This window comes from Pseudopodoces humilis, chromosome 16 (genome assembly GCF_049639895.1).
Source record: "Pseudopodoces humilis isolate 2021_Gansu_Grassland_sample_001 chromosome 16, ASM4963989v1, whole genome shotgun sequence".
NCBI lineage: Eukaryota > Metazoa > Chordata > Aves > Passeriformes > Paridae > Pseudopodoces > Pseudopodoces humilis.
Genome location: NC_142215.1, coordinates 5,881,911 through 5,902,848, shown reverse-complemented (window position 1 = coordinate 5,902,848; position 20,938 = coordinate 5,881,911). Strand labels below are relative to the sequence as shown.

The following is a 20,938-nucleotide window of genomic DNA, read 5'->3' as shown; positions in this document are numbered from 1 at the left end:
CTGCTCTGCACAGACATGTTAATCCTGTACCCACCGCAGAAGGTCAGACAGCAGGACCTTGGTGAAGCTGTGCCCAATTTCCTGGCCACTTTGCACATGGACCGAACAGCCTCTGACCTCCAGTGTTCCCAGAGGCTCATCTGTGTGTTGGAGCCCTGCTGGTGTCACCCTTGGGAGCAGGAGCTGCTGTTTGTGGAACAATCCCTGGGGCACCAAGTAGATGGTGACAGGACTGACTGGTGCCAATGAGGAGCAGGTGCCTGTCATCAGTACATGATCCTGTCATTTCATCCTCTCCCTCCATCTTTCCACTCTTCACTCCTGTCTCTCCCTCAGAAGCAGTAAAGCCTCTCCATATGATAAATAATCAGGAAGAAGGTTTGTCTAGGGTTTGAAGTTTGAACAACGTTGGGTTTTTTTACATCACTCTTCCTTTCAGAAAAGCATAGGAAAAAAAAAAAGAGGAAGAATGAAAAAGCTATTTAACTTCCATTATTTGTTAAATCCAGAACAGTGCTTCTTTGTTGTGTTTTTTTTTTCCCTGCAGCTTCCCAGCTCCTCCCTAGCAATACCCTCAGATAACCAGGTTTTCCCTCCACTTGCTGTCCAGCAGGAAAGGGGGTTATTGTGGGTGTTACTGCACATGGTATCTCTCTGCACCCTCCAGGGCAGAAGCTGCACCTCAGGTACCTGCTTTACCTGAGGGATGGAGGCACCTGAGTAACACAGGGCAGTGTGAGCTGAGAAAGAGGAGCTCAAATACCATTTGGAGACAGGAACTCAGTGAAATGAGTTCATTTGGAAGGAGAAAATTCTGGTTAGGTCAGCTTGTTTGTGATGTGTAACCGTCCTTAGCCGTGGGTTGCATTGGGCACAGCTTGCTCCTGAGAGTGAGTTTTATGGAGAAAGGTGCTGTGTGTAAAGGATAAGGAGGGAGGACAGTGCTTCTAGCTTGTGCTAGACCTGCCAGGGAGAAATGAAAGATTTTGTTAGCAGCCTCTCCCTCCCACAAAGCTCCAGGCTGCTGGCTCAGGTCATGGCTAAATCCTCCAGTGTTTGGACTGGCAAAGAAGGATGAGTTTATAAGGCAGTTGTGGTAACACCATATTAAAATTTGTAGTTTATTGTTGATAAGTGGGCACCAAAGGAAGTCTTCTCTCCCTCTGAAGGATTCTAAGAGCATGTCCCTAACAATAAATGCTAACATTATCCTGTGAGGAAGTGTAGCCATACACAGGGTGGTAATTAGGATGGATGAAACATGAAAAGGTCAGGACACCCTCTAATAAGAAAGCCTCTCCCTTCCTTAATTTCTGTGTTAATGGGTGTCTTCCTTAGCTAGGTCTAACCTAGGCATGTTGATACCTCTTCCCCTTGATACAATTAATTATTATATTATTGTTTATTTGGTATTTGTTTAGATACACCCATGAAGGTGAGGTTAATCTGTTAGGTGCTATTAAGATTTGTCATGGAAGTTGCTCCCACATTTAAAGCCCATGCCATTTAATAGATGAAAAGGCAAGTTCTTCAAATGGTTTGGGGAGCAATAAATTTGAGGGTTTACACTTACATGAGAGTGTACCTCAGTACCTGCAAGCCCAACAGATATACACTGTGTCAGTCTGTCCCTTATCCCGTTATTCCTTTAACAGGGGCAGAAAAATTGCTGGACTGCAGCCTTGTATCCATCATGCTCTCAGTCCCAATCACTGCTGCATCTGGCAGCATATTTTGATTTACTTTTCCTGCCAGAGGCTTGCAGAGATATTTGAGGATTGGAGGGAGGGAGAATCAGAAGGAAATTAATAGATGTAGAGAATTAAGAGCTTTGCTGAGGGAGAGAGGAATTGCTGGTGTAGGAATTTGAGGGGCATGGTGGTGGTTTGTGTCTGCCCTGTAACTCGTGTTTCCTGTGTCACCAACACAGCTCTGCATTCAACCCCCTCTGGGCATCCATTTTTGTGTCCCCTTCTCCTGCCCATCCACAAGGACAATTGCATGCTCTTACACACAGTGCATTGAACTGGTGAGGGCCTTGTTTTACAGGAAAGACCACAACCATTCCCAGCAGTCACCTCTGCACATCCGTGTGTCCTGTGCTGCCAAACCACATTCCCATCAGTGCATTTGGGAGAGGCCACTGCCTTGCCTTGCCAAAGGACAGGCTATCTTGCTCCATTTGCCATCCTGGGCCGCAGAATTCACCTTTGAAGCTGCAGCTGGCAATGTCTCCAGGCAGCTGGTGGGGCATTCCACCAGGAAAGGAATCGTGCTGCAGGCTGTTAGTGACAGAGAATTACCCTGTTGAGTTGGTAGGTCTGTTCATTCCATGTCCAAGGTGTTGCCTCCGTTCCTTTGGCACCAGTGCTGCAGAGGGCTGCTTACCTCGACACTCTGTCCTTCAGCCTGAGTGAGCTGCAGAGTGATTTGTGCCTCAGTGGAAAGGTGACCACTGTAAAGATAACACTGAGATAAGCACATGCTGCTTTAGAGAGGTGTTAAATATCCCAAAATAATAATAATATTTTTCAGCCGGTTTTTTAAACTGTCCATCTACTGGTTGCTAATGGTTTTTTGTTGATTTTTTTAAGCCACCATCCAACTTCTCTAAAATGTCAAAAATAATTGAGGTGAAGCAGGCCTTCTGATGGTCTGTTTATTTTGCAGATGTGGGAAGAATATCCTGATGTTTATGGGGTTAGGAGGTCAAACCGAAGCAGACAAGAACCGTCACGATTTAATATAAAAGATGAGGTAAGGAAAAAGAAAAAGATGAGGGATTACTGAACATATAAAACCAACCAAACCCAAAGAGGAAAGGGAGGTCTCAACTGCATTGCCTTGTAAACACTGAGTCCCAGCTTGGTGCATGGATGTTGGAGCTCACAGCTGAGGTCCCAGTCCTGCAGCTGGATCCTTGGCCTGAGACCTCTGGAGTGAGCAGGACACTGCGTGGGCTGAGATCTGCATGCACTGATCTGATTGCTGGAATGGGGTGTAATGCAAGTCATGCTCTGCTGTAGGAACGTCCTGGAGAGAAGTCTGTATAATAAAAAAACAAGAATGATACCAAAATGCAACACAAATCCAACCAGGAATAAAGCAAAGCTCACAGAAACACCTCATAGCCACAAAACAGTCAATGTTTCCCATCCTGGAATGGATCCCACCAATAAATGCATTTGTGTGTGTGCAGCTTTATGACCCATCACTTTTCTTTGGTTGAATACTGGGGAGTCTTTTATGCTTCAGTTGAAGGTGACAGTGGTCAGAGCCTGGCAGACAAACTTTCTAATTATTCCTGTTTCAGAACACTGTTTTTTTTTCTGAAGATGTAGAAATTAGGTGCTGCCTTCATTTGCATCTGACAGGTTTTCTGCATGGAGCATTTAATCTGCAGGTCTTCAGGAAGGGCGAGCAGCTGTAGCAGAGGGGAAAGAGAACCAGGGAGGGGCATCTGTGTAGAGCTTGGGGCTGGGAATCTGAAGATAAGCAGCAGACTTTGAGCAGAGCAGGAGCCCAGTGGTGCTCTCTGTCTCAGGCTGTTTGTGCTTTGCCACCAAGATGTGATTTTGAATGCTCTAGGGGTCACATGCAGGTCTCCAGATCCTTGCTCTGGTGCATTATTGCTGAGCCTTGGTGGCCCCCCAGTGCCACCAGCTGTCCCCCAGACTCCTGTGCTGGCTGTCCCGCAGAGCAGAGGTCAGGAAGGGGCTCGGGGTGCACCATTGACGTAGCTTTTGTTTTCCTTTTCAAGTTGGCAGAGGCTGGGCTGGCTGGCCGCCCCTCTGTGCGATGGCCCGGCATGCACTGTGCCGGCGACCTCACACCCACCCCAGAGCTCCGCTGCACACCCCCCCTGCCCTCTTAGGGGCCCAGGTAAGTCCCTTCTTTTTTTGTTTTACAATATTACGTGGTTTTGCAAATGTTGTTTTCTTTTTCAAGATATTTATTTCCTACTACTTAAGGTAAAGTAAAATAAATTTAAAAATCTGAGATGCAAAAACTTTGCTATACCACAAAATATTGTAAAAAACAAAAAAAAAACTCCACCAAAGGTCCTCCAAATCACCCCCACTGCAACTTCTGTGAAACAGCTGAAATTAAAAAAAAATTGAGCACCCCCTCACCCCTTTCTTCCTAAAGCAACACTGACTGGTCCCCACAGGGCAACTCCCATCTGCAGCAGAGTCCAGTGGAGGGTGTGACCTGTCAGGAGCACAATGCTGGGGCCTCGAAGAGAGCAGGAGGAGATGGAAAGTCTTGCTTTTGGAAGACACCAAGAGAGAGGAAATAGCATAGCTCAAGCCTGCATGGTTCTGAGCACTCCTTGCTGCTATTGGAAGGGGCAGAAACCCAAGGCATGTCTGAAGATGCTTTTTGCCTTTGCAGGGTTAATCCTGTCACCAGCAACCTGCACCTCTCGCTTGCTGCTTGGGACTTCCAGCACAGTGTCTGGGGGCTTGTAATTGCCTTCTTCCCTAATGCTTCTCTGCAGATTAGCAAAGAGCATCGTGCAGGCAGTGTGGCAGGCTCAGAGACCAGAGCGAGGATGAGCCATCCCTGCTCCCTGTGCTGCCCTGTGACTCACCTGTGCGGGGGAGATGGCGCAGAGGTGGAGGTGATTCAGGTTTTGGGGCCCTGCTCAGTTACTGTGTCCTCTGAGAGCAGCACTCTGCGTAGGGTTATTTGTGTGTTAGAAATGGTTACCTTCTGGGGATTTCTGGGCTCCTCGTGCAGGTGTCCGAGGTGCAGTCAGGGAGGATGATAATTGATCAATACCCAGACATGGGCTGAGCCACCGGGGAAGTGGAAGTGCAGCTTTGCATAGGAGCACAGATCTGCTCAGAGGCCCAGAGCTGTCTCCAGGAACAAGAGAACGTGTGAGGTGTTTTAGTAAAAACATTACTTCCCCAGGCATTTTCTTTGCAGTTAATAAATCAGCTTCAGGTTTCAGCCAGGGGATGTGAGGCATGCAGAACCAGGTGCCTTTCAGAGTATTTAAATTGTAAAGGGGGAGATTTAGGTTAGACATCTAAGGGAAATTCTTCCCTATGAGGGTGGTGAGACCCTGGCACACAGTGCCTGAGAAGCTGTGGCTGCCCCATTCCTGGAAGTCTTCAAGCCAGGCTGGATGGGGCTCTGAGCAACCTGGTCTTGTGCAATGGGTCCCTGCCCATGGCAGGGGGTTGGAACTGAACCATCTTTAAGGTCCCTTCCAACTCAAACCATTTTATCATTTCATCATTCTGTGATTCTGGGGCAGTTGAGAAATAAACATGCCCCAACCAGAATCTTTTTACTATAAAAAGAGTAGTTTCAGGTTGAAATTGGTGACAAATGTCAGTGTATTTTTTCTGTCAGAGAGAGGCCAGAAGTCACGCACCAGTGTGTTCTAAAAATACAGCTGGTTTTCTTATTGGAAAAAAAAAATCTGCTCATTTGCATTTTGGTCATTGCTTTGCCTCATGAATTTGCTGAAAATTCAAATACTACTGATCTCACTGGGAAAGAAGTTCAGCAGACATAAAATTAACGTGGTGAGCTGAGATTCTCCAGCTTTTCTGGAGCACTAGAGCTTGGCCTGTTAAGCCTGAAATGAGCAAGTCCTGACTTTGACTTTAGTCTGAAATACTTTTGGCTCTGTTTAAGCAAGTCATTATCTCTCCTAATGTGAGCTCCAGAGGCTCACCTGGACCTCCTCTCCAATTTCCTGGAATCTCCATTTCTCCTGGCCTGGGCTAGTGCAAGAACTTTAATGGATAATCTATAGGAGCAGAACTTTTAATTGCTCTGTGTTGCTCTGCTTGGTGCTACAGCATCATTATCTTTGTTCAGTGTTGCTCCATGGCAAAATACAGTGCAATTAATCTAGTAAAAGTGTGTGCACTTCATGTGCTGAGAGAGGGAAAGAATTGATGGAAGGAGTCAGTGAGGCATGGAGAGGGAAGGCTGATCCCTTTAGCTGGAGATGAGGAAGTTCTAAGGGGCTGGATCCTAGTCCAGCTGGAAGCAGTGGTGCAGGAATAAGTTGGGCACATTTTGATAAGGGGGAGCCAGGGCTGTCTTTCTTCTTGGCCACAGCAGCAGCACCCCAGCAGGGCAGCCTGAGCTCAGCACTGGCACTTGGGCTCTGGAGCAAGCAGCGTGACCCCAGCATCTCCTGCTGGGCTGACAAAAATCCCACAGGGACTGGGGATGGACTTAGCCAGTCTAGCTTGTGTCATTCGGGAAGGTAACATTATTAAAATTGGAGTTGCAAGTGATTTCCCAACCAGTCTGTTCTGATGGTGGTAGTAGGCAGACAGGGCCTCAGGTGCACGCTCTGGATCTGGCATCCCCTGGCTTTCTGGCTGTCCTCTGTGCTTCCTTAAACAAGGAATTTCCCACCCAGGAGACACAAGGGAGTGGGGAGGAGAGGCTGAGGAGCTGCAGCACGGCGCTTCCCAGCACTCTGTACGGGGATGGGGAGGATGTGGGAGCACAAGGCAGGCAGATGACTCAGGCTGCGACTGGCTGTGTCAGAGGAGGTAGGGTTGGGCTTGACACACACCCAAAACAGACAATGCTGTCTTTGAAAAATGTTAGAAAAGGCAGCTGAGCTGCAGTCACAAGTTACATTTTTCAAGGTGGAAGAGAGGAGGAAAAGTCGAGTCATTTAGAGATTATCATCAGCTTTGTAGAGACAGTGACGGAGCAGGGGGAGAGTACAGGCATTAGGAAAATGGACACTAGAAACTTGGAAAATGGGATTTTGGCACAGAAGTGGAGTTAATTTCAAAGAGCTAAAGGTTGTATTTGGTTTTCTCCCAATGTGATCTCTGACGCAGAGCAGAAGAGAAGTCCACCTCTCTTTACTTGTGGCTTGCCAAAAGACAGCAAAAGTAAACGTGCACTGAGGGGCAGCTGTTAAAATCATGCCCAGTTGGAAAGGAAAAGCTTCAGAAAGTAGATGAGAAATCAAAAGAGAAAATGAAAACTGAGGACTTTTAAATTTTGTCTGTCTGTCAAAACTGAAATCTGTGGAATGCTTGGCTTGTGTTGCAAGGTTAGGTAGGGCTCTGCATGGTGTCTGTCTTGCTTCATGGTTGGTAAAAGAGACAGGGATTTCATGCAGGGCCGTGAAACAGGTAGATGAACACGTTTGTAGAAGGATATGGTGCAAAAGGTGTTATTGTGCCACATGCAAATCTGACACCAAATCCAAGAAAGCTCATGGTCAGACAAGGCATCCAGTGTTTTAGAGAATTTTAGTGGATAGACTGATGCAAGTGAGACAGAAAGTTCTGTGGGTGGAAGGAAAGCTGGAAAATGGGAATGAAAGATGCATGTTGCAGCTCACACCATTTCACAAGGTCCTTGTGTGCACAGCTGTGTGAGCTCTGTCCAGGAGGGCAGTGGGGGTGTTGGGATGCAAACTGTGGTACCCATGGTGATGGACAGACAGTGCCTGGAGCCAAAGCTGAATGCTGTGGCAAAAAAACAGCTAGAAGCAGATTTCCAGTAAGTGTGTGGAGCAAACAATCTTGGAGGCTACTTCTGTCATTTTAATACTTCTTTAGAAATCTCACATGGGTTTTCTTCAGTTTTGTTCCTGCCTATTTGTGTTTTCTGGGGGAGGCTAAGGAGAAGTCATGTTATCTGTGTGGTGATCTGTTTTCATGGTTGACTAGTTTTTATGAAAATAGGGTTGTGTACTACCAGCATAAAGAGATTATTTTAGCTATCTTGGTCTGTGGGAATTCATGACACCCACTTTTAAAATAATACAGCAAGTAGTTAGAATAGCTCTAGATATATTTAGCCAGAGAGACTTTACTGGTGGAGACTGTAGGACTAGGAGGAAGGAAAGCAGCAGGACACAGCTCTGACCCATAAGGTCCTTGGTGACTTTTGCTGTGGGAGAAAAAAAACCAACAGCAAGACAGGGACTCTTTTAATGAGAATATTGCCTTTTTATGGCAATATTTTTATTTCATTCCTTGTAGGAGGTTTGTGCAATGAAAGCAGAGCTCATAATGCATTTGTTGGGATAAATTCACCTGTGGGTTTGCAATCCCTGGGGTGTTGCACACACTGCAGGTTTGCTCAGCCACTGCTGCCGTGGTGTCTGTCGGGCACTGGGGGTTGGTGCAGAGGGGTGGATGGGTCCTGAGCTCGGGGACTTCAAGATAGGTGATATTGTAGAGCTCTCCAGGCTTTCTGCAGAGTTTTCTTCTTCACACTGAGAGCAGAACCACAGGACTGGGTGGAGGCAGCTGCTCTGCACCAAAGTGTCCTTCAGGCTGCAGGGAAAGGACCCTGGCTCAGCCCATGAGCACGAGTTTCACTTGCACCCTGGAGGAGCCAGTCCACACTGAAGCCTACAACTTGATTTTCTTTCTTTTCAATTAAAGGCAAGTAGCGAATCTGAAAATGAGAGTCCAAAAAGAAGACGCCAGAAGCAATTAAAAAGAAAGTAAGTTTCTAAGTGAAGGGTTTTGAGGGGTGATGCTTTGGTTTATTTCTCAGAAAAATAGTGGATTGTTTGATAGGAGCTGTCAACATGGTGAGCTTGTAAAGTAAGTACTATAATAATACTTTGGATTACTAAAATTGAAATATGAATATGAATCTGTACATGGATGCAATTTTCCAATTTTTGTTTGTATTTTCCTGCTGTGCCTGTGATGGAATCTGAATGAGTCAGGTTCATTTTCTGTTGTCAGCCTTTCACTTTTCCATCAGGTTACTGATTCACTTTCAGAGATACTTAAAACAGTTTAATCCCTTCTCCTCCCACCTTTTTGATTAATGAGAATAAAATGGCAAATTATTATCCTCTTTTATCTTTTATAACCCTCTGTTAAAACAAAAGAACTTCCATGAAGAATGCTTTGGTTGTCTAAGCACCATAACTTGAGTTCAGTTACAGTCATATTTTACTGCCTTTTCCCATCTAAGAAGTACCTTCTAGTTTTTCCAAACACTAAAGTGAAGTAGGGAACTATGAGCTGCCTGATAGAGAAAATCTAAACAGAGCCACATGATCCTGCTTGCTTTCTCCTGCATCTTGTGTTTAACTCTTCATTTAGCTGTACCCATCCTTGCAGGAGGGAAGGTGATAAAGCACAGGGAGGACTGTGGCAGTATGGATCTCTCCTGGGCAAGGGCAATGATCCTTGTGGACCCTCCCTGTCCTTTTGGGGAGAGGAGGGGCTCCTCCAAAAGGCATTTTGGAGCTGCAGCTTTGTTCCTAGATGCCCCCAGAGAACGTGCTTCCTTCCACTAATGGTACAATGTGACTTGGCTTCACACTTGGAAACTTGAATTGGCAGGAGAATTTCCATAGCAGGAGCTCATGTAACTGTGCACATTGTGGCTCAGGCTCTATGACAGTGAACACTCCTCTTCAGATCCTTCCAGCACATCTCAAAAATGCAGAAGTAGAGAAAAACAAACCATAATCAAAGCCCTTGCCCACCCAGGTTTGAGCAGTACAGCTCTGCCACCAGCACATGTGGTAAGAGCTGCTCTCACTCAAGGCCGTTCTGCCACTGTGTGAACAAAACCTCAGGTTATTGAGACCCCCCTCCTAAAAGCAGAGAATCACAACACTGCATTCCCCCTGCATTGCACAGAACAGCCAAGGATACACCTTTGAGCTTTTTTCCTGTATTTATGGCCCCAACGATTTGTTCAGCCAAGTATTTGTGTAGAAATACCATTGCCCTTCATGACACATATTTCTGACCGCAGGATTAAATGGAAAAGAGAGGTCTCTGCTGGAGAAGAGGATGAAGATGGAGGGGAGCATGGCACCAGTGGAGAGAGTGAGCCTGAACCGAAGAAAATTAAAGCAAGAAGACCTGTCCAGAGGAGGTAAGGAATGGTTGGTTCAGTCTCTTTTTCTGCCTGTGCTGTGTGGAGAGGAAATCTCTTATTTGTCACTAATGAATGTGTATTTTTCCTGCAATATTACCTTTGTTTATGACCTAGTAAACCTAGGGCCTAGTTACTCCCTCATCTCTCCATCTCATGCTCCAGTGAGCACTAGAGTGGTTTCCATGATAGTTAGAGCAGATTAAATCCCTTAGGAGTCTAATATTTGAGATTCGTGCTTCCTTAAGTACTTACTAAAGTGGATATTTACATAAACCATGCTGTATTATGGCTTTATTAACTCTTATTTTAGAACAGTGGCCAAAGCTGGTGTCAAAAAGCCCCACAAAATCCAGCGTGGGAAGAGGAAGAAACCAGACTCATCTGAAGATGATGATGATGATGAAGATGATGAGACCCCCAAGAGACAAACTCGGCGAAGAGCAGCCAAAAATGTCAGGTGTGAAGAAGTGTGGGGTTGCTTGGGGGTGAGAGCTGGCTGGGGAAGGGGGGCACTGGGGGCCCTGACTCCCTGTGTGGTCCTGCAGAGACCCTGCTCTGCCCTGCAGAGACTGTGGCTGAGCTGTGGCTCTTTTGACAGGTTCCTGCTGGGCACATCCGGGTTCTACCTCATTTTGCCATCTGGGAAGGAGGGAATGTTTACCAGTCCCTCTTAGAGAAACGTGAGGAGGTTTGCCGAATATTTCTAAAGCACTCTCAGATGAGATTAATAATTGCAAATAATAGATGAAAATGAGCAAAAGGGAGCAGCTGTGCTGGACTGGACCAATTGTCTGAGAGTGGCTGATAGAGGTAGTGCCTTGGGACAGTGTGTAGAGACAGGATGGAGGTAAAGCTTTATCCCCAGTGTACCTTCTCACTTTTCGGGCAGTCCCAATAAGGGACTTGCAAGGAGCCATCCAAATGATATTTTGTGGTGGTTAAACATTCATTAAAGAAGTGCAGCTCCTAGGGCAGTGTAGGCACCCATGCAGCCTTTCTATGCTCTGCAACCTCCACAGAATAATCTTTCCCTTTCTCTGTTATGGCCTTGCTTCTCCTGCAGGGATTGTTCCACCTTATGAATCATCTGATGTTGGCCATGGTCAGAAAAGCTACATGGGCAAGATAGAGAATTAGTCTGATAAAGTGTAGCTAAGTGTCCTGGGGAAAAATACTGAATGGATGACTTAAGACATGGAGTGTGCTGAACATGCACTGAACCACAGGATAAGTGCTGGAGAAGGTGCTCCAGTCTGAGCTATTCTCTTTGTTGGTGGGCTGGGAAGAGTCAAGGGTTTTACATCAGTTTGGTTTTGATCTTACTCAGCTACAAAGAGGATGATGATTTTGAGACGGATTCTGATGACCTGATAGAGATGACTGGGGAAGGAGCTGATGAACAACAAGACAACAGTGAAACTATTGAGAAGGTCTTGGACATCAGGCTTGGAAAAAAGGGAGGTGCGTGGCTCTGGAAGAAGCCTTTATTTCTGATGGCAATCGCACGCGCTCACGGTCTCTCTTGAGCTGGTGCAATGCTTTTGCAACTTTAAAGTGGGGCCAAGGGTTGTTTCAGTGCTTTTCATCTTTTCCTCTATGCCTCTTATTTACCACTTGTAATATGTAATGGCTTTTGTAACATATAATATTTAAAATCCTAAAATCTCTGTAGTTTATGTGATCGGCAGCTTTCATTTAGCCTGCACACATTTTAAAGACGCAGCCATTGTTCTGCAATTCCTGCTTTTCTCTGCTTTGAAATATAAAACAGATCTAGGAGAGTCAGTTTTCATAGCCCCATTGACAAAGCCATAATGAAAATAAAGCCAATGTTTTGTTCTCAAAGCCTTACAAAAGTGTTTTTGTAAAACTGAGTGATTGTGAACATTTTCGAGAGGCCTTTGAATTATACTTAAAGAAAAGCTACTTATGACAGATTTAAAAAGATTCTGTTGCATGGGAAACTTCTGTGTGCCTGCCTTATAGAGTTGCAGAATCTTTTGGATGTTCTTTGTGCTCCCACAAAAGATGTATTAGAAGAGTAACTTTCTGCTCTAGTGCAGCTGATGTGCAGTGGTTGATAACGAGGGTACCAAGTGCAGGCTGGTTTCTCTTGCAGCCATCGGAGCTTCCACCACGGTGTACGTGACCGAGGCCAACGGCAACCCCAGCGCCGACTTCGACCCCGAGAAGGATGAGGGGGAAGTTCAGTACTTGATCAAATGGAAAGGCTGGTCATACATCCACAGCACGTGGGAGAGCGAGGAGTCCTTGCAGCAGCAGAAAGTGAAGGGCCTGAAAAAGCTAGAAAACTTCAAGAAAAAAGAGGAGGAGATCAAGCAATGGTAGGCTTCACTTCAGGCAGTGATTTGGCCTTGGGCAAATTGTTTTTAGCCAGAGGTTTGAGGAGTCATGATTGAAAATGTTTGATTTCTTCTTACAAAGTGTGTTTCATGTGCACTCTGGTCTCTCTTTGCCTGCTGAGGAACATCCCCCCCACAGAAATGATATCTGTGGTGTGGATGGCTGGAAAATGGAGAGGACAAGGCATGAAATCCACACTATTGCCACTTCCTAGGCTTAAGAATTGGGAAGGCTAATGACAAATAAATGGTGCACAGACTCACCTGGCCCAGAAGGTGCTGTGAGGGCTTGCAGCCTTATTAACCCTTGCTAATTTTAGGCTCTGTGTGCAAGTTTTTGCATCAGTTTATGTCCAGCTTCCCGAGGATCTATAAGGGGAGCTGCAATGTCTTTCCAAAGTGCTAAAGCTGGAGTAGCAGCTTCCATCTCTATTTGGTTCCTGTTTTGACACTGATTCTTGCATAAGAATAAGGCAGCATTTAACAGAGAGACAATCTGAATATCTATGACATTTGCTTCTCAGCAATAATTTATAATTGTAGGAAATTTAAAAAATATGTCAATAACAGTAGTTTCCCTCTGTGACTTGTCTGAATGATAGAATCATATAGGAAATATGCATATAGATTTCCTATATGCAACACCCATGAGCACTATGACAGAAGCATTATAGTGGTTTTTTGTTGTTTGTTTTTTTAATTTTGTTTTGAATTATTTTGCATCTAGGCTGGGCAAGGTATCACCTGAAGATGTAGAATATTTCAACTGCCAACAAGAGCTGGCTTCAGAGCTGAACAAACAGTATCAAATAGTGGAGAGGGTAATTGGTAAGTGGAGCCAAGACTTTGGTAAAGGGGTGAAGTAGGAGTGGGAACTTTATTCCATGTGACAGCAGAATGATTGTGCAGTTGTCTCTTTTTCCCTGTCCTCCAGTATCTCTGAAGAAAACCTGTGGTGTTTACTGCATTTCATTGTGTGAAACTTAGGAATTTGGACAGTAGAAATCCAGGTTTACAGATTTGTATTTCCAAGCAATGCAAATCAGTGACTCTCCTTGCCTGGAGTATGGGATGACTGGGTTGCTGAAATTGTGGCTACTGAATTTATTTGTCTTCAACCCTTTGGATGCAAGATGTTTGTTTCCAAAGCAGCAGAATGGGTCTGGCTTTTGTGAGATCTACTTTCTGTGGTGTGGTTGAGGATGTGGTTAGACTGCAAGGAAGCTCAGGGGTGAGATTTTAGTGATTGATTAATAAAAATAGAAACAGAACTTACTGAGTACTTTGGTAATATCACAATCATGTCAGTCAGAGGTGCCAGCACCCAGTTGCTTTGGGAACTGGCTTGGAGAGCTGTTTAACCTATTTTCAATACAATTTCTGTAAAAAGGTGGGTGTGAGGCAGTGATCGCCTGCCCTGCTCCCTCTGCTGGCTGCCAGCATTCCAACCCTCCCTTCCCTTCTCTCCAAACACAGCTGTGAAGACCAGCAAGTCTGCCACGGGACATTCGGATTTCCCAGGTAAAGGAACATTTATTTGGTCTCTCTACACCTTTCCTGAGCCAAGACCTGTCCTTTGTCTGTCCAGGCTGTGAACTGTGCTTGTGGTTCAGCTGCTCAACCACAGCTGCTGAGGTTTGGGCTATTTTGCATATTTTACAGCAAACAGTCGCAAAACTTCCTCGAATGACCCTGAGTACCTGTGTAAGTGGATGGGGCTGCCCTATGCCGAGTGCAGCTGGGAAGATGAGGCTCTGATCAGCAAGAAATTTCAGCACTGCATTGACAGCTTCAACAGCCGTAACAACTCCAAGACGATTCCCACCCGGGACTGCAAGGTTTGCTGGCTTCTCTCTTTTGCTGGCTTCCTCCAGGCTGGGGGAAGATGCAAGCAGTGGGAACATGAAATTTTGTCAGGATAAATGTCAGAGAACATTTTCCCATCCTCCCACCTGCATTTAAAGGGTTGTTTTCTGCGCTCATATTGTACTTCAAGCAGAGATGTAAACCCCTTTGAGTTTCATTTACTCTGTGCATAGTGAGAACGTTATGTCCCCCTGGGGAGTGGGAGGCTTAATTAATCCTTACAAAATGCTTCCTCCTCAGAAGGAGCTGCAGCAGTTTTAATATCAGTTGGATGAAAAAACAGCACACCTGGGAAAAGAGGAAGCCTGCAAGATGCTGATACAGTGAAGGAGAGGGACAGAAATAATGGGAGAAAAACCAAAAGAGGACAAAGAAGGAAGTGGAGCTTGTTCCATCCCTTATGTATTTTGTGCAGCTTACTACACTCCTGGGGGGCTCAGAGGCCTGATCATAAACCAGAGGGCAGCAGGCAAATCACAAGAAATGCAGACACAAGCACTGGCTAGGAAAATGTGGATGAACTTGAACCAGTGAAGAGATACACACTCTTTGCTGAATTCATAGATTTCATTGCTGAATTTTCAGCTTTTCGGCCACTGAGAGTTCTGTCTTTCTCTTCAGTGGACTTATGTCAGCATCTCTTCCAGGTGTTGAAGCAGAGGCCGAGGTTTGTTGCCTTGAAGAAGCAGCCCTCGTACATCGGTGGGGAGAACCTGGAGCTGCGGGATTACCAGCTGGAGGGCCTCAACTGGCTTGCTCACTCCTGGTGCAAGTATGTACAGAGGCTGTGATGTTCATTCTGTGGCTTTTTTGTCCCAAAGGATTTGGCACTCCTCCTTTTCAAGTGAGGTCTTTACCCACCCTCCTTCTGCAGCTTGGAGGATTTCAAATGTTATCATTGCAGACGCTGTGAGCAGGAACTACCTAAAGCATGAACTTAAGAAACCTTGTGTGAAAACAAAATGCATTTTCCCTGTCTGGGCCTGTTCACATGATGAATTTGGCTGTTATGTGAGCCTGGTACATATCAGCCCTAGATTTCCACTGACTTAATGGGAAAAAATGTTTTCTGGCTCAGTGTGCTTATATTCTCATTGAAGTTTTTGAGAAATGTCCTTCTAAAATTAGGCCACTGATTGCCCTCTGCCTTTGCCTGTTTTCTTCCAGCTTGGAGTCATCATAGTTCATTTTTGCACGTTATTGTGGCATGTTCAGTCTGTCTGTCCCTGGGATCCATGTGGAAGTGTTCAAATAACTGTTTTTGCACTGCCCCTCTCTGTCCTTGTTGTGGATTGCTGTTCATGTGGAGCACAGTAAATGAGCAGCAGCAGAAACATGCACTCAGACAGCATTTTTGTTTGTTCTCCTCTTTCTCAGGAACAACAGTGTGATCCTGGCTGATGAAATGGGACTGGGCAAGACGATTCAGACAATATCATTCCTGTCATACCTGTTCCATCAGCACCAGCTGTACGGCCCTTTCCTGGTGGTCGTGCCCCTGTCCACCCTCACCTCCTGGCAGAGGGAGTTTGAAGTGTGGGCACCTGAGATAAACGTGGTGGTTTACATTGGAGACCTCATGAGCAGGAACATGGTGTGTAATCAGAGAGCAAAGGGTGAGGGCTCAGGGAGAAGCACTGGGTGCAAAGCAGCAGCTTGTGTGTGATGTGTGTGACACAGTCAGCTGGAGAGGCTGGTGGATAGTGCTGGCAGCAGTGCAGGCAGCTGGAGCTGGTGTAGCTGAGTGTGTGGGTGTAACTCACTGCTGCAGGGAATTTTCTGCTTTATTTTGCCTTGGATTGTGTGCAGGAGTACTGGCTTCTCTCAGAGTCTGGAAGCCAGTACTGATCTGGACTAGAACATGCAGTAAGAAGTCCAGCAGTGTAAAAGTGCTTCTCTTCAGTGTTTGGAACTGTTCAGACAATGGAACAGACAAGTGTTGGGACTCTAGTGGTGTCTGCAGTGAGGTGATGTGCTTATCAATGTCACAACAGCAAGTTAACCTTGTTTTGTTACCTGTGCAAGGGCAGGTGAACCTTGTCTGCTCTAAAAAAAATTGTTCCTTGGGGACCTTGAGCTCATCAAATTGCACCTTGGAACAGGGCTTTGGACTTGGTTGGAGTCTCTGGCTTACAGCTACACAAAAATAACAATTTTCTTCTTTCCTCTTGGTAACGTGTTCAAGTTAACTTTTGTCTCCCCTCACAGATACGTGAATACGAATGGATCCATTCTCAGTCTAAAAGATTGAAATTCAATGCACTTATCACAACTTATGAGATCCTTCTGAAGGATAAGGTGAGTAATGGTCTAAGGATGCTTTTACTTAGACTTTCTCTCATTTTCAAAGGGGAAAGCCAGTTCTCAGCTAGTGGGTTTCATCTCTTCCCTCTGTGGTGATGGAGAACTGCAGCCACTGTTTGCTTTTCCTTCCCAGTAATGCAAGCATGTGGGAAAGTGGGACACATTTTACATTTTACAGTGCCTTCACTCTTTCACTGCACAGTTGTGCTATTCTTTTTACATATGAGACATCTGGTATGTCCAGCAACCTGGATTTTTACCTGGTTTAATTTAGGCTTGTTATGAGGACAAAACATTACACTGAACCTCTGGCCACAGTGTTAACGGTATTTGAATTTTTACATCTACAAGAAATCTGTCTGTTTAGGAAATATTATCGTTTCTGTCAGTGTATCACTGAGTCCTAGCAGAAAAAAAAAAAAAAAAAATAGCTTAAAAAAAATTATCATCAAAACTCTTGGATTACCTGAATGTTTTAGGCTTGTTCATCTGCTCTCCTGTTCTTGCTCCAGTGGGACCCAGGGCCCCAAAGGGGAAATAAAGATCTGGGGAAGGACTGTGCTTTTTGGGTAAAGCAAAGGAGGATTAGTACCTGTTGCAGGACTATTGAGATACAGCAGGAGTGTTGTACAGCATGGCTGATTTTCACCTTTTCCTTTCTGGGAAGGCCCCCTGGTCCCCAGATTTTGTTAGCAAGAAGCAAAGTGAGTGTCCAGGCGCAGGGGGAGGACACCCAGGACAGCACACACTGTAGGGCTGCCTGGCCTTGGAGGGAGACACACGTGCAGGGTGGTGGGGCCTGTCTGACCCAGCGTCTCCTCGATGCCTGTTTTTCCTTCTCTTCCTCCAGACTGTTTTGGGAAGCATTAACTGGGCCTTTCTAGGCGTGGACGAAGCCCATCGGCTGAAAAATGACGACTCCTTGCTGTACAAAACACTGATTGATTTCAAGTCCAACCACAGGCTGCTGATCACTGGCACCCCGCTCCAAAACTCACTCAAGGAGCTCTGGTCCCTGCTGCACTTCATCATGCCAGAGAAGTGAGTCTTCTTTTGGGCCTTCCAAGAAATGCCTCTGTCCATTCTTGTCTGTTCAATAGGCTCAAGGGAGTGCAGAATGGCAGAAATCCCTGAATTAAATCCCTGAATTAAACTCAGTGGTGTGACAGCAGTGATAGGAGAGCAGGCATTAGTGGGGAAAATCAAAGGTTGAATAACTAACACAAGTAGTATTTCTGGCAGCAAACTGAATGGGGAAACCTGATATATGCCTTTCAAATCTGTCTGCTGTCTTCCAGCCATCTCTAAAAAATTAAACTTGTTTTAAGCAATCTTTTCAGCCATTTCTGAGGTTTCCAGTACACTGTGGTTCAGGCACCTCTGCCAACCATTTCATGGCAGCTCTGGGAGTGCTGTCTGGATGATTGTGTGTCCACAGTGTAACAAATGTTTTGTTTTCTTTAGAATAAAATGAGTTACGGGCATCTCTAAGGCTAAGGCAGGCATGCCCCAAAGCTCACTGAAATTATGTTTCACTGCAAGAAGAGCTGTCCCCCAAATTCTTTTTGTTGGATCACAGAAAGAGTGAAAGAGAGGCTTGAGGTCTCCCAAGTGGAGGAGAGCGGATCTCCACATTTCAAAGGAGCTGTCAGAGGAAGCAACAATCCCAAAAGAACCATCAGAGCAGGGTAAAACAGTCCAGTTGTCAAAGCCGTGCCTGGGGGAGGCACCGTGGAAAGTTCAGAAACTGCTGCCAGGTAAATGCCAACAGAGTAAAATAGTGGGAAACTTGGGATTTTGGGTCCTGGGACTCAGTGTGGAGCTCAAATATAAGATGTTAGGAAGGTGTCTAAGCCCAGAGATCCTCTAGCTTTGCCACCAGTCTGTTCAGTTAACCAGAGCAGAGTGAATCTGTTCTCTTCCACTGTGTTTCCATTAAACTGCTGGTCTCTGTCTTGTGGTGCAGCAGGAGTGTATCCAATAGATGCTGTTTGGTGCCATAAGACAAGAGGTATTCTGACTCCTCTCTTCTCCTCCTTTCTGTTGCCAGGTTTGAGTTCTGGGAGGATTTTGAGGAGGATCACGGGAAAGGTCGAGAGAATGGCTACCAGAGCCTTCACAAAGTCCTGGAGCCGTTTCTCCTGCGCAGAGTGAAGAAGGATGTGGAAAAATCTTTGCCAGCCAAAGTGGAGCAGATCCTCCGTGTGGAAATGTCTGCTCTGCAGAAGCAGTATTACAAGTGAGTCACTGAATGAGTTACTGGGAGTGCCAGTAGAAATGGGCACATCTTTCTGGGGGCCTTGGCAATGTGTTCCAGTATTCTGTGCATAACTGTGGCCTTCAGAGCACAACGTGACACCATCACCTGCAGTACTGGGAGCTTCCCAGTAGGAATATGAGGTGGGGTAGTTGGTATCTTTCCTTCTGGAAGATGTTTTTGTAGAGTGGTACAGTTCAACTGGCCAGTTTTGCAAGACAGAGGTTATATCTTTCCTGGGTAAGAGTGACAATATGCACAAAGTTGGGATGCTGTTCAATATTAAGCTGTGATTATATCAACAGGAAAGTCAGGTCAGGGTTTTTAGAGAGGAAGAAGCTTCTCTTTTTTCTGTAAGAGAAATGAGGTGAGATGGAGGGAGGTAGACTGATACCTGAATGAGCTGTTCCTGGAGGTTTTGTCCCTCCAAGACTCCGCTCTGCACTGAGTAATGATCCAGACTTTAATTTTCCTGCCCGCAGGTGGATTTTGACAAGAAACTACAAAGCTCTTTCAAAGGGAACAAGGGGAAGCACGTCTGGTTTCCTGAATATTGTGATGGAATTGAAAAAGTGCTGCAACCATTGCTACCTTATCAAACCTCCTGAGGAAAATGAGAGAGAAAATGGCCTTGAGACCCTGCAGGTGAGTGGGGTCCTTGCTCACCACCTCTTTTCCTTAAATTTAATTCTTTTGTCCTCCCAACAAAATATCTGGTGAAACTTTAGCTTCTTCTTTAAAAATAGTTCTCACAAGCCATTTGAACCCCCAGCCCTTCACTGTAGGCAACATTTTATGGCTTTCTAGAACAGGAGTTGCGGGCAGTGTAAGATCTATCTTGTGTGATTCACTGTGTGTGTGGGCTCTGCTGTGTAAATCCAGATGATTAGATTAGAGATGTACAAGAGATGAATGACTCCAAAAGGAGAAGGTCTGTGCAGGTCTCTGTGTGATGTACATAAGGGTAAGATTGGAAATGATGGTTGTTTCTTCAGTCTTTGATCAGGAGCAGTGGAAAGCTGATTCTCTTGGACAAGCTGCTGACTAGGCTGCGGGAGAGAGGCAACAGAGTGCTGATCTTCTCCCAGATGGTGAGGATGCTGGACATCTTGGCAGAGTACCTGACTATCAAACACTACCCTTTTCAGGTGAGAAACACCAGCATGGAAAACAGTGGGGTCCCCTTGAAAGTGTGGGAAAAAGTGGAGGGAGCTTGAGCAGTGGGAGTCGCTGAGTCCCCTGGAGGTTGGTGGCTGGGGTTGGCACTTACTGGAGGGAACTGGGATGTCCCTTCATTTCAGTGTGGCCCCATCTCTGCAAAACTCTGACAGGCCCCTGCTTTGGGCTCTGTCATGTGATAAACCCTGAGGACTGAGCACAGAGAGCCTGGCTGGGAGGCTGTAATGGGAGCTGCTGTGTCACCCGCTTTGTGTCTGTTCCCTGAGCATCCCCCAGCCCTTGTGACACAGCTGAGGCAGTGCAGTTATTTATAATTGGTGGCTATTTTTAACAAATAAACGCTGCAGGCAGCAAAGGGGGCTGTAGGGCTGACAGCACTCGGGTGCAGCAGTCCCTCAGGGCTCCTTTACCTTCTTTCTTTTATCATTATTGTTGATTTTTGCAGCGCTTGGACGGCTCGATCAAGGGGGAGATCCGAAAGCAGGCGCTGGATCACTTCAACGCCGACGGCTCCGAGGTACTGCAGTCCTGGGCTGAGGGTTTGTGGCTGAGCCACAGGTTGTGACTGACAAGAGGGGATTAGTTCAGTTCAGTTCTTTTCACAGGACCCCAGGTACTTTTAAAGACACGGATATGGCAGGTTTTCCAACCAGCCATATTGCTTATTTTAAATCTCTCACAACCAAGGAACAGGGCTGCAAGTCACATTTCCAGAAAGTCCTGAAGAGTCTGGGAAGAGCCAAAATTTAGCAATTCTCTCCCTATTGGTCTGGAGAATGAGATGGTTGCTGAGTGATTCCAGTCTGAAGCTGATTTTGAATATGAAATGACAGAGGCAAAAGAAGGATTTTAAGTGTTGGCAGGCAGTGGAGTCTGGTGCTGGAGGTGAAAGTCTTCAGTGTAATAGGAGAGGGCATCTAAAACCTCTCATCTGGCTTGCTGACTCACAGTGACTGGTGCAAGACACTTGTTTTTGTGTCAGTCAACCCAGCTGTGAGAAATACCTTTCTTCACTCCAAAAGCCTGGGCTGGAGCAGATTTCTTGGCTCACATGGGAATTGTGAAAGACTGTGGTTGTAGGAAAGTTATCAAAAGAAAATGT

General features: G+C 45.8%; 1 protein-coding gene across 3 annotated transcripts in view; it reads left to right on the top strand.

Annotated features, from left to right (window-relative positions):
- CHD2 (chromodomain helicase DNA binding protein 2) overlaps positions 1 to 20,938 on the top strand; it is a 52,596-nt gene that overhangs the window by 15,524 nt on the left and 16,134 nt on the right. For 2 of the 3 annotated variants that reach the window (XM_014251154.2, XM_005521779.3), the window contains exons 4-20: positions 2,671 to 2,757; positions 8,400 to 8,461; positions 9,742 to 9,864; positions 10,178 to 10,324; positions 11,195 to 11,328; positions 11,987 to 12,212; positions 12,958 to 13,058; positions 13,707 to 13,751; positions 13,893 to 14,068; positions 14,744 to 14,868; positions 15,474 to 15,690; positions 16,305 to 16,394; positions 17,251 to 17,441; positions 18,451 to 18,639; positions 19,140 to 19,302; positions 19,653 to 19,805; positions 20,282 to 20,353. In XM_014251154.2, coding sequence (XP_014106629.1) covers positions 2,671 to 2,757; positions 8,400 to 8,461; positions 9,742 to 9,864; positions 10,178 to 10,324; positions 11,195 to 11,328; positions 11,987 to 12,212; positions 12,958 to 13,058; positions 13,707 to 13,751; positions 13,893 to 14,068; positions 14,744 to 14,868; positions 15,474 to 15,690; positions 16,305 to 16,394; positions 17,251 to 17,441; positions 18,451 to 18,639; positions 19,140 to 19,302; positions 19,653 to 19,805; positions 20,282 to 20,353 — 2,301 coding nt within the window. Of the gene's footprint in view, positions 1 to 2,670; positions 2,758 to 3,760; positions 3,883 to 8,399; positions 8,462 to 9,741; positions 9,865 to 10,177; positions 10,325 to 11,194; positions 11,329 to 11,986; positions 12,213 to 12,957; positions 13,059 to 13,706; positions 13,752 to 13,892; positions 14,069 to 14,743; positions 14,869 to 15,473; positions 15,691 to 16,304; positions 16,395 to 17,250; positions 17,442 to 18,450; positions 18,640 to 19,139; positions 19,303 to 19,652; positions 19,806 to 20,281; positions 20,354 to 20,938 lie in introns of those variants that run through there. The other variant, XM_088062961.1, reaches the window with a different exon arrangement.